Below are 12,645 nucleotides of genomic sequence, written 5' to 3' on the forward strand. Positions count from 1 at the left end.
CATATACCTAATACATAGTTATTACAATGTTGTAATAATAGAATTTTATTATCGAGCTACTATACATACAATATTATATAGAAAGTCTGGACAATTGATAGTTATAACATCAGAAATTAGTAACAAAAAAAATGTTTGTAGCTTTTTTTCTTTTTTATATATTTATTTTTTCCATTTCCATCCATTTTAGTGTTCTTACGCTCGTTCTCTATAAAGTACTAGCTGACCCGGCAAACTTTGTACCGCCTCAAAATCTATTTATCAAATATATTTCATATAAAATATAGCCTATGTTACTCGTGGTTAATGTAGCTTTCGAATGGTGAAATAATTTTTAAAATCGGTCTAGTAGTTTTTGAGCCTATTCATTACAAACAAACAAAGTTTTCCTCTTTATAATATTAGTGCAGATAAGCGAGACGAGAACGTTGCCATTTTTTCTATATTATTTTCTGGTTAAAGCTTTTCTTATATGAATATTACACAAGTGAAGTCGTAGATGTTGCTTAGTATATAATTAGCGATTAAGCAGGAATGTTCTTGTAATATAATTCTCGATAATAGTGACTCGTACGTCTTGAAGTGCGACACATAGACGCGTGTAGACGCCTCCGTAGTTATCGTTGTTCATTGTAAGCCAAGATGTGGTCTAAATACATGGTTTTCCTGCTTTTGATCGCAATTCAAAACGAACTCAGTTGTAAGTGCTTTAATTATTAATAATATAACAGTTTATTCATAGGCTATATCTCTTGTACATAATCCTAATTGTTTATTATCATTTTATTGATATGTGGGTTAGTGTAGCTTTAAGTTTTCAGTTAAAGTTTAAAAAAACAGTTGATAGTGATTTGCAATCAAATGACATTTAGACCTAACATTCTCAAACTTATTTTATGTACCGCCTACTTTTAGAATCAATAAAATATTCGCCAATTTATTTCTGAAAAGAATAGATAAGAATAAGAACAAATAAGAAATAGGACAGATAAGAATAAGAACCGGCGAATAAGAACAAGTTCTCAAATAGATTTTCAGTAAAAATAATCAAAATAACTGTTTTATAATATTAAATTTGCTTGATATTCAATATAGAACTGTGTTACTTAGTATTGTTTACAGCACACAGTTTCTTCAATTTTATTCATTTTAAATTTACTAGCTAACTAGCTATTATGATGCATGTTAGACAAGTATAAAATAAATATTTAATGTAGTTTGACTATGTATGTAGCGTACGTCTTTTTCTGTGTATATATATATATTAGTTATTATATATTATATATTAGTTATTAGTTAAAGTATATATATATACTTTAACTTTTATATATATGAGATATACTTGAGAGTTGATTGAAGGTGAAGGCTTAGATAATTAAACCAACACAATTAGTTGGTTAAATTATTAAAGGGTGAAGGAGATTACAATCCTAAGTTCGAATCTCCTTGTCCAATGTCAATACTTCCCCCTTTAATTTTAACGTCTTTTATCATAAATTAAACCATAGTTCAATCGTATCTAACACTTTACATATTATATACTAACACATATTTAATACATAGCAAAACTTAACACTATTTGAAATTTGTAGATGGCCAATTGTCAAGAAAGTTCTTCCGAAAAGATTACACATTTATAGATGACATTAACAATTTTTATAAAATTAACCCCATATCGAAGACATGGGCGGACGCGAAAGTCAAATGTGTGATGGAGGGCGCTACCCTTTTCTACCCTGAAGATGAAGAGGAGGCGATGGCTGTGATAGCCTTCTGGAATGCAACGATGCCGAAAGTCCAAAATATCTGGGTTGGTGTGGCCGCTTGGAATGTTAGGGAAATTTACGAAACTATTGATGGTAACTGTGGTCTAATTAATTTTTTGAGTGGAGGTTCTCAAATTTATTTCATCCATTTTGAGATCCGAATATTTTGCGTTCGATGAAAAAAATAAGATTACTCTTCAAAATAGCCTCAGAAAAAGTCTGGCGAAGAAAACTCTCTAAGCCACCCATTTTTGATGGGCCTTATACTGCTGCAGGTCTTTTAGAATAAGGTGTTAGGGTTTTCACACCTATATAAAAATAATTCAAGGTTACATAACCAATCGTAAGACTCGTGAAATTGATTCCTGGTTCACATTTTTCAATTGGATCAGAGACTTCAGTAAATATAATAAAAATAAATATAAGGCTCTGTTTAATACCTAATTTACTTTTTCTATTTCTAAGACGACTACAACTTGTGTATTTCTAGCATTTTTGGTATTTGCTTAAAGTCAGAGGTAGGAATTGTAGTTTTAATCATATTGTGTGGATATACAAGACAACGGTATCATAGTAGTTACGAAGACAAGTACACAGACCTAAAATACAAATAATATACCAATTTACTAGACCGGGAATAGAACCCTAAACATGCATATCAGTTTAGCACGATGACCGCTGCGGTACATGTCTTCATTACATCATATGACATGTTTAGGTATTGCGTAAACTTATGTATATTTATAAATATCGCGCTCGCTATAATTGACAAGTATTTATTTCAATTAAATAAACAATAGCTAAATTGTAAATTGTAAATTGAGTGCTTATATATAAATTCCTTTGATAAGTAATATAAACTTCACCGTCTTGATATTGAATGAAGTCACAAAAGGATGATTTTATCATTTATTGTTCGAACTCTTGACAAATAAAGAACATTTCCAGAGAACATTTCTACTACGTAAAATAATACTACACGATTTCCGTAATAAATAAGTAATTCCCTTAATTATTTACCTGTTACATATTTTATAGGAAGGCCTGTATCAGAAGTTTATGACAACTGGGCTTTCAATGAGCCGAACAATGCTGATAGTGAAGAAGGTTGCGTGGTACTGCAAAAGGATGGTACTTTGTCAGATGAAAATTGCAGTAGTAACTATGGTTACGTTTGCAAGAAAACCCTGGCGACTCTACAATGGAACAATGAATGTAACTTGCCTGTCGCTGGTGAGTATATGTACTTTCCTACTTTAAGAATACATAACCCTAGTTGGGTTTACAAATGTGGCAGGATACTGGACCTTCTATTTTTGTTTACGAGGGGAAACCTTCAAAAAGTACCCGAAGACGTGGGAGCGACTCCGGGTTATGTGGGATTTTTACCGCACTAAAACCACCCGATGGCCGTTCTCAAAGCTTGTTGGAGAACTCCGAGATCTCCGATGGAACACAATCGGAGTTCTCCAAGCGCGATGCCCCGATTGGGCTCTGCCCTGGGGGAACAGTTTTCGCTCCTGCCCACCATCTGGTGTTTACGACGGGATGTAACCACACATACCGCCATCCTTCCCGAGGTCGCTTGCTCGAACGTTCGAGCTCCCACTCTTGCCGTCCGCAACCCCGTAAGTCCCCTTTTAGTCGCTCTTACGGTAGGCAGGGGATACCGTAGCCCTATTCTAGCCACGGGACTACAGGGATAAGCCTCCTGGACCTGGGCAGACGTTGTTCTGTCACAAAAGTAAATTTCGATAATAGCAGCATCTATAGGGTCAAAAGTGTCCCATTTTACAGCGGCTTACTAACATATGAGGCGACTATCTTAGACCTTAAGAGTCGCAACAAAGGCCAAACAAAGTTATATGACTCTATACGTACAATATGTATGAACGTATTTATATCTTCCACGACCACAGAGACACGTGCCGCGCTTAGTAACGAATAGAATAATATGATTTTGTATTATACGACACGTCTCAAGATATAGATGGAGCCTTATAAGTCGATATATCGTTTTACTGTACCTTAATATCTTAAACACTACGATTTTCTTTTGTATGCATTCTCAATAAATTTGAATATACACCTGTGATGAAAATGCACTATTTCCACCTGTCATGTTAATAATTTAAATGTGTTTTCCTCGCGTTGGAAAAACCATATTGTTTTCCTGTTCGGATCAATTTTATGCGTTTAACATTGTTCGCTCTATATTAACGACTTATTTTAATAACAAGTTTCCTCGTGTAGGGAACTCGTGGCCATGGACGCCAGCTGCAATTGTGCGGAAAAACTAATTATTTTTGAGGAATATTGTTCCTTATAAATTCCCATTTACCTATATTAAATTTAAGAGTATACTTCGTAATTGATTGTCGATATTGTTAAATTTGTTATTTCGCTAATGAGTACAAATGAGATGCAGTCTGTCAAAAATCATATAAAATATAAAACAAGAGAAAAGTTGTTAGTGTTGTAAATGCAGTAAATTGTCGGGAAAAGGATGAAAAAGCGTAGGCTAAGATGTTTTCGAAAAAGTGCTCTGTGACACACCGTGTTATTATTGAAAAGTATCAAGTAGTTTTAACACAAAGTTCGCTCAAATTAACTAAATACTTTTATTAATAATTAACAGTTAATCTTGGAAATAAATAGCTCGTATAAATAGTACTTATAGTTGCTACATATCATTTGCAACCGATTTTTTTCCGTCAGAGCTAATACCTAATATAAGTAGTATAGACCTCCTCGAATATATTCAAGATTTTTCACACGCAACTATCCAAATTGGTTAATTTTCCACATAAGCTTTACTGAAGTAAACATGAAGGTTACTGGATTGGAACTCGCAATACAAATATCCAAGCATTGAAATGATTATTTTCAGGATACAAATACAACAAACAGATGGACAGATGCTACAAGTTCCACTTGACTCCTGCGAATTGGACGGAAGCCTACACTATCTGCCACGCTGAGCAGTCGTACCTGGCCATCATCAACTCTCAGCTGGAAGATGAAGTCTTGATAAATATCACCGCGGCAGCACCCAAGGACAACATTGAGGGCAGTTATTTGCGTGGAGCTGTCCATTTAGGTTTCCACGATAAGAATGGTATTTGGGAGACTATTAAGGGTATGTATAATCTATATATAAAAATGAGTGTTTGTCTGTATGTCCTTTATAGCATTGTAAACTATGCATTTGATCATGTGTTGATATTTAGAAAAGTTATTGTGCATAATCCCACGAAGATTTCTGAGTTGGTACGACTAATTTGAAAGCACAAATTTTACTTATTTTACTTATATGCATGTATGTCATGCATCTTTTTTAAAACGCGGGCAAACTCGCGGTCTCTACTAGTTAACGAGTATGTTTTTATGTACATGCGTTGGGCATACAGGCCAACCAACGTCCACGCGGCTGACTTAAATATGAAGCGACAACCTAGTCCTCGGGCGTAACTTGTATGCCATCGGCTTCAAGTAGGACCTCCTTTCTACAGAGAGTAGATGTTTCAGTGGTCACTGCTTCCAATAAAAGGACGGCAGTGATCATTTACCACCAGATGGATCTAATGTCATAAAAAACCCTGATGTTAAGTGGTCACTATTAGTCGATCACTGACTTTCATCACCACCGTCACCAACGTGATCCCCGTAATTATTATCACGAACTTATTATTGTCCCAACATGGGACACAGTGCTCCTTTCAAAAATCATCAGAAATATCTGAAAACTTTTTTAGTTCTCTGAAATCTTTTTATTATGATCTAAGGCGTATAGGGTTCATCAAATGTTTTCCTACCTATAACTAAGCTATTTACTTCTCAATTTATAATATGAAACATACACAATAGCTACCATTTTACTATATATTCCTTATCGTAACAAGTTACGTACATGTGATCTGCTGCTGTAACTGTTATTGTTATTAATTATTATTAAGTACTTAATGTAAACATCTTATTTATCATGTTTACAAGTTTTAGCACTATCATGGTTATTCTGGGGCACAATTTAAGTAGAACTTCCTTATTTATGCCTGTCTACGTAACTATTAGGTATAGGCATATAAAGGCAAATAGTCAGAAGCAGATAACTTATGTCTATTGTGTCCTTCCTCTATGGTTTAAAACTACATAACATTTTTCAAGTTAACGTTTTACCAAACAAGTTACGTACATGTGATCTGCTGCTGTAACTGTTATTGTTATTAATTATTATTAAGTACTTAATGTAAACATCTTATTTATCATGTTTACAAGTTTTAGCACTATCATGGTTATTCTGGGGCACAATTTAAGTAGAACTTCCTTATTTATGCCTGTCTACGTAACTATTAGGTATAGGCATATAAAGGCAAATAGTCAGAAGCAGATAACTTATGTCTATTGTGTCCTTCCTCTATGGTTTAAAACTACATAACATTTTTCAAGTTAACGTTTTACCAAAAATATTCGTAGGTATGTTCTAGCCTCTAGTAATCTAGCAGAAACACAAGTCGCAAGTAATAGACATAGGAACATAATAGACTAAACAAAATTGGAGTTTAACCAAGGTTACTTACAACCGGCAAGTTACTTCGGATGACAAACCTGGAATGTCCTGTGTCTTTCGCTAACACATTAGGCTTTAAAAAGAATATCAAAAAGAGCTGTCATCCAATCCGAAGCCGATGCAGTGGCGACTCCGCTGGCGTTCCAAATGTGCATAGGTGGCGTTGGCTACTTTCCATCAGGTGCTACGTCTGCTTAATTGTTAGGTTAAACTTCAAACAACACATACTTCAAACTAGATCTTAACTAGAATATATATGAAGCGTTTTGGTTAGGTTAGGTTAGGTTAGGTATTGACTTCAGTTAGAAGCCTCTTCAATATGGAGCTGGCAACAGGTGTTCACAGGCGGGGGTGACCATTTTAGTCACAGTCACAGTTTGCTACTTCAGTCTTATAAAAAATCTACTGTATTAAAGAATTAAATAAATAAATTAATAAATATTTAATTTTGTACTTTATTCTTAGGTGTGCCTCTTCATGATAGCGGGTTCGGTCATGGCTGGGGGTACACGCAGCCAGATGGCAAAGGTGACGAGAAGTGTGGCTCCATGTTCTACACCGGCGAACTGAACGATATCGGCTGCTGGCAACGCATGTTCTTTATATGTGAGCACGAGCTGGTAGCTCCCAACGTGGATTTCAACCCCAGTTTTAGTACAAAGTGAGTAGATAAGTATAGTCCGCGTAAAACTACTAGTCCGCTCTGAATATAGAAATGAATCGCGTCGCCATAGTAAATTGTATGACTACAACTTCGGAGCTGACTCAGAGTTTGAATCATTAGAGGCGTTTCAAATGTCAGCATGATTTTACTAATTTCAAGTTTCTTGAGCAGTGACAGCTCTTATTTTTTAACATGAGATTTTTAATGATTACCTAATGGGTATTAACGGCTTAAGGGCATACAAGACATATATTTCTGTAATAATGAGATCAACTTTGTCTCATTTCAAAGGTGGTAGAACCCTCTGTGGTTCGGCTCCGGCGGCACCACTGCCACAATTATTTCTACCTAATAACAGCAATGTTAAGAGCTGTTATGTTCTGGATTGAAGGGTGTGGTAACGGAGCCATACTTATCCGGGGCATTCCTTAGCCCTTAGGGGCGGCGGCGCAACTGTGACCGAGCTCAGGTAAGAATCTATCTCATCTGGGGTTGATTACAGATGTCAATGGGTGGCAGAAGCCACTTTCCATCAGGTGGCCTGTTCGTCTGTTGCTACTATATTATAAAAAATCCGTTGTATAAAATTATATTATTATCAGTTTTATTAAAATAATCTCTTTTTCATTACAGTGAAATACCGAATTTAATCGAAAGTATATAATTTACATATAGCAGAGACATATCAAGTGACCAGTCACATACGATAGCAAAGTTTAATAATGTTAAAGAAATAAAAATGCCGATTTCTTTTTAAAAGATATATTACATAGAAGATAATATACAGAACTCATCAAGACTTCGGGAGGTATCCAGATACTGTACAGAAATGGAAATAGGAATTCGAGCAAGACATAAAAAAGTCCGTATGTAGTGCGTAGTGAAGAGACTAAACATCTGTGTGAAGACTAATGGTAGACATGAAACAACTGTCAAATTTGATTCTTGGCTAAAATATGAGTTCTTGTGTAAAGCCGACCAAGCATCTGAATGTGCATCGTACAATTCGGTTCTCAAATCTTCGAATTAAACTACGAGTTTTGTTCCCCTTGAAGAAATTATAAACAACATCTTCTCTTCGCATTTTCAAATAAAATTACATATGAAAAGGTTGTTATAGCCGTCGGAAAACGGAGACGTCTCTGCTGTAAAATAAGATTAATTTTCTTCTACAAGTTGTACATTTTCTAATCTCTAATTGTGACCATGACGTGACTTGTTTTCCAATACACTAAATAATTTTATGTGTTGTTAATAAAATAAATATAGTTATGGTTTTTATTGAATTAAGGTACTGAATGAATTGATAATATAAATAAAGTGGTACAACCCTTTTATATATATTTGTATATAACTAATATACGTTGTCTGTGCTTTTCTTGTTTCGTTTCCTTATGGTCGTATACTTGTACCTATAAGTTTTAATTCAAATTCAAATTAATTGTTAAGTTCACAATCAATAATATATACTATTAATAAAAATAGCATAACACGTTAACATATTCTATGGACGTTTCATTTTTACAGCTTTACCTTATCCTTTTATGTTAGTGTGTCCAGAAATATCGATTTCTGTGTAAAATATTTCGCCAAGAACGAGTCGAACTCGGAGGCTTCCGTACCACCAAATGTTCTTTGTTTTTTACTTATTTTTATTCATTATATTATTTTTAAAAATACTTAGTTATATGACACAACAATAGATGGCGTTGGGGTGATGATGAATGATACGTAAACAACGTATAATAAAATTAACATAACTATATTAAAATATGTTTTATGGATCTTATTTGTATTTATTATAATACCAATTATAGTAGTAAACGGATTGTAAAAACTTCAACCGTCTCCTAGTACCGTTTAACAGTTAGATCGAAAAATGTCGAAAAATACCGATTTGTTGTATGGAGACCCCCCTTTCATATTAAACTTTATTTTATTTTTAGTATTTGGTGTTATAGCGGCCACCGTTATTCATCCTTTGTAATTTCATGTGTTTATCTATTACGGTTCCGGAGATATAGCCATGTGACAGACGGTCAGACAGCGAAGTCTTAGTAGGGTTCCGTTTTCACCCTTTGGGTACGGAACCCTAAAAATGGGCGCACCGTCCATTCTTTATAAAGTCCATTCCTAATTTCTTAATAAACTGCAGTTTTACGGCCACAACTGCAAGGCCTCTTCACATACGTTTTAGTTGCCTTAAAATACTATTTTTGATTAGTTTGATTGATTAAAGACTGACCTCTCAAAGAGTAACAACTTTGAAAGCCTTTGATAAGAGTAGGTTCAAAACGAATTATAAATCTTACTTGTCACTAAACATTTTTTTATTTAACTGACTGTAGTCTGTATGGACAAATTACCTTATGAACCAGTCCAGTTATTTGGTAGTTTTGAAACTAGGTAACTAAAGATTTCGATTTAAGCTCTCCGAATTTCAAATAGATTCCTCGTATCTTTGCCGCTTTCGGCTTCATAATGGAAAAATGGCGCCTAAAATCGAATTTTGAATCCTTTCGACTGATTTTACAACAAAACATTTATGAGAAAAATTAAAGTAAAGAAAATTTTATATAATTTACCTCGTAACATTTTTTTTTGTAAAATAGTATTGGTGGACGAGCGCCGCAATAGTATTAAACTAAAATAGTCACATGTAGAAATGTCAAGTTGTATATTTCAAATAGGTATTATACATTACAAGTGTTTGCGCATCAAGCTGTTATTGTAGTACGACAGTAAACAACAATTGAAGGCGTTTCCTCATAGAGTTAGTAGTAGAATGTTCATAGTAGTATTACAAATATTGGAGCTATTGTCAAGATGTGGTTTAAACATATAGTTTTCCTGCTCCTGCTTACTCTTAAGTCCAGACCAACCTGTAAGTACCTACTTTAACATACTAGGTAGTAAAAATGAACAGCTCAGTGTTCTTTATTTATACTTTAGAACTTTAGAATTCATACCAAAGATTTTTTATCACCATAAATAAAGAAATTGTCATTGTCACGAAGTGTCCTACTGTTAAAATAAGTCATTCGTTCCATTTTATAGTGTTCGTGCCACTTCTAATTGCAATAAGAAATAAATTAGTCTGTATTCTTTTGATTTTGATGCTTACAATTGTCATGATTTTGTGACCTTAGTGCATGGTACAAAGTTATTTGAAAACTTAGTAAGTATTAATTTTTTAGGTAGTCAATTTAGAAAAGCCAGATATTTCCGCAAAGACTACGTGTATATAGATCACGTGAACAATTTCTACAAAATTAGCACGTTGCCAAAATCGTGGGCAGAAACCAAGTCAAAATGTACATCGGATGGAGCCACACTCTTCTTCCCCGAACATGAGGTGGAAGCGGAGGCTGTCATGGGTCTGTTGAAGAAACAGCCTGGGATTCAAAAAATCTGGATTGGTGTCGCTGCCTGGAATGCCAAGGAATTGTACGAGACTATTGATGGTACTTCTTGTTAATATTAAACTTATATATAGGGTCATAAGAGATCAAATTTTGTGAGCAAATTTTGTAGGTAAAGCTAGTACGGTTCGGCCGTATGTACCAATGCCGCTACCATTTTTCATCATTTTAGTTCTCAGGAATAGCACTAATATAAGACCAAGCATAAATAATCAGGTAAAAAACATTTACAACACCAGATTCATAAATCGGCATCAGTCTTCGAAAAACTATTTTTGTATAAAGTAGTTGTATTTTGTAGACAAGTTACTAATTAAATTCGGTGTTCAATCTATTTGTAGGAAGAAGTATATCAGATGTTTATAAAAAATGGGCTTTAAATGAGCCGGACAATGCTGGAGGGAACGAAAACTGTGTGGTTATGCAAAGGGACGGCACTCTTAAAGACGAGAATTGTGATATTCGTTATAGTTATATCTGTAAGAAAACATTGGCAACCGTTCATTGGGACTCTATATGTGGCTTACCTGTTACTGGTGAGTGGTTAAATTGCGACTGTATTACCATCTAGATTTTTAGATAACAGCAAGGGAATTGGCATTTACACGTGGCACTTACACGTGGCATTCAACTTCATCCTCAGCGATATAAATTTGTCTGTGACCGACATGAATTGGGGTTAATTAAATGTCCATGGAAGTTAGTGACATCATCATAATCATAACAACTCCGTATTCGAAACAAAGTAAACAAACAAAAAAATCTTATGTTTTCAAGGATACAAATATATCGAAGATATGAAAAAGTGTTACAAATTTCATTTAACGCCGATGAATTGGACGGATGCGTACATCGTATGTCAAGCTGAGCAGTCCCACTTGGCCATCATCAATTCTGCTCTAGAAGATGAGTACTTGGTAAATATCAGCAAGATGGCACCCAAAGATGACGTCACAGGAGATTACTTGCGAGGAGCAGTCCATTTAGGATTTCACAGTAATAACGGATTTTGGGAAACTATTGAGGGTATGTAGATTTTTATTTAAAGTGTGAAGAAATTTATCTAATTCCAAAACTATACTTACGTATAGTATAACACTACGTATAACGTATTGGTCTTAGATAGTCCCGAAGTTTCGGACCAGGTCTGATAACAGGCGGGAATACTGTCGCATTCAGGCTTCCGATACTTAAATTCGTTCGTTTCTGCTTTCTGCTTTTAAATTGTGAGACGTACAATTTTAAACGGATTCGATTATTAACCAAAATTACTACAATAAAGTCTTTGTCTCTTCCTATATAACTGCTGTAACTTAAAAGTCTTCGTATGAATTATAAACCGACATCGTATTTTTAGGAGTGCCTCTTCGCGACAGCGGGTTCGGTGATGGATGGGGCTACACGCAGCCTGACGGCAGTGGCCAGGAGACATGTGGCTCTATGTTCTACACGGGACAACTAAATGACATTAGCTGCTGGCAACGCATGTTTTTTATATGTGAACACGATGTGGCCGATCGCTCAGTTAGAGATAAGAACAAAACAGCAAGATATTTAGCTAGAATGTAAGTAGGTGAGAGAAAATATTCAGAATTATGGTATGGGTAATAAAAAAGCATTACCCCATTTATTTGTACCCAATAAAAAAGTGCTTTAATTTAATTGAAGGGTGTAGGAATGTGAGAAATATAAAATAAGCGCTGTTCTAATTTAGTCTTCAGCGGTCAGCAAAGCAATTGTCATTGACTTGAGACTCGATTGCTACCTGATTTTGTGTTGATTTCTGTGAACGGAAGCGATATTACGTTATTTTTGAAACTGCACGTTATTTTATAAAATAGAAGTGTTTTGTTTCAGTGCCAACGTTAGGAGCTATGTGACCCGAGGGCGATTTGAATCCTACATTTTAACGACAATTATGACGATTTTGGTTTTGTCTGTCATTTAATTATAACATACTGGAACGATGACTTAACAAGCCGTCTAAAACATGGAAAAACACATAACTTGGCCACTTAATCTCACTTCCAACCGCACTTGGCGTTGCTTAAGTTCGAAGACCGCTAAGATCTTCATAATATGAGGCTTGTGCTTCTTGGTCACCTTTATAACAAAATATTAAGTTAAAACAACTCAAATGTAAATGTTTAGTCATATACACCGATCAGTTAAAGTATACAAATAAACAGATTTGATATATCCGCCTTTGTTTCTATAACCTGAAAT

General features: G+C 34.8%; 1 protein-coding gene across 1 annotated transcript; it reads left to right on the forward strand.

Annotated features, from left to right (window-relative positions):
• The first annotated feature begins 536 nt into the window (after nucleotides 1-536).
• On the forward strand, nucleotides 537-12,620 carry LOC140753058 (lymphocyte antigen 75-like). Its single transcript, XM_073087429.1, has 11 exons — nucleotides 537-700; nucleotides 1,593-1,859; nucleotides 2,805-2,999; nucleotides 4,657-4,905; nucleotides 6,799-6,994; nucleotides 7,631-7,653; nucleotides 10,195-10,461; nucleotides 10,761-10,955; nucleotides 11,197-11,445; nucleotides 11,777-11,984; nucleotides 12,277-12,620. The coding sequence occupies exons 1-11, from the start codon at nucleotides 643-645 to the stop codon at nucleotides 12,365-12,367; spliced, it is 1,998 nt and encodes a 665-aa protein (XP_072943530.1). The 5' UTR covers nucleotides 537-642; the 3' UTR covers nucleotides 12,368-12,620.
• The last annotated feature ends 25 nt before the right edge of the window (nucleotides 12,621-12,645 follow it).

Source organism: Epargyreus clarus, unplaced genomic scaffold (genome assembly GCF_041222505.1).
Source record: "Epargyreus clarus isolate Ecla_fem2 unplaced genomic scaffold, WU_Ecla_fem_2.2 ptg000026l, whole genome shotgun sequence".
Classification (NCBI taxonomy): Eukaryota; Metazoa; Arthropoda; class Insecta; order Lepidoptera; family Hesperiidae; genus Epargyreus; species Epargyreus clarus.

Excerpts from the sequence above, each read along its gene's own strand:
- LOC140753058 (XM_073087429.1), top strand. The coding sequence starts at position 643 with ATGTGGTCTAAATACATGGTTTTCCTGCTTTTGATCGCAATTCAAAAC. Across the intron at positions 3,000-4,656 it reads ATGTAACTTGCCTGTCGCTG|GATACAAATACAACAAACAG; the intron begins GTGAGTATATGT and ends GATTATTTTCAG. Across the intron at positions 11,446-11,776 it reads ATTTTGGGAAACTATTGAGG|GAGTGCCTCTTCGCGACAGC; the intron begins GTATGTAGATTT and ends TCGTATTTTTAG.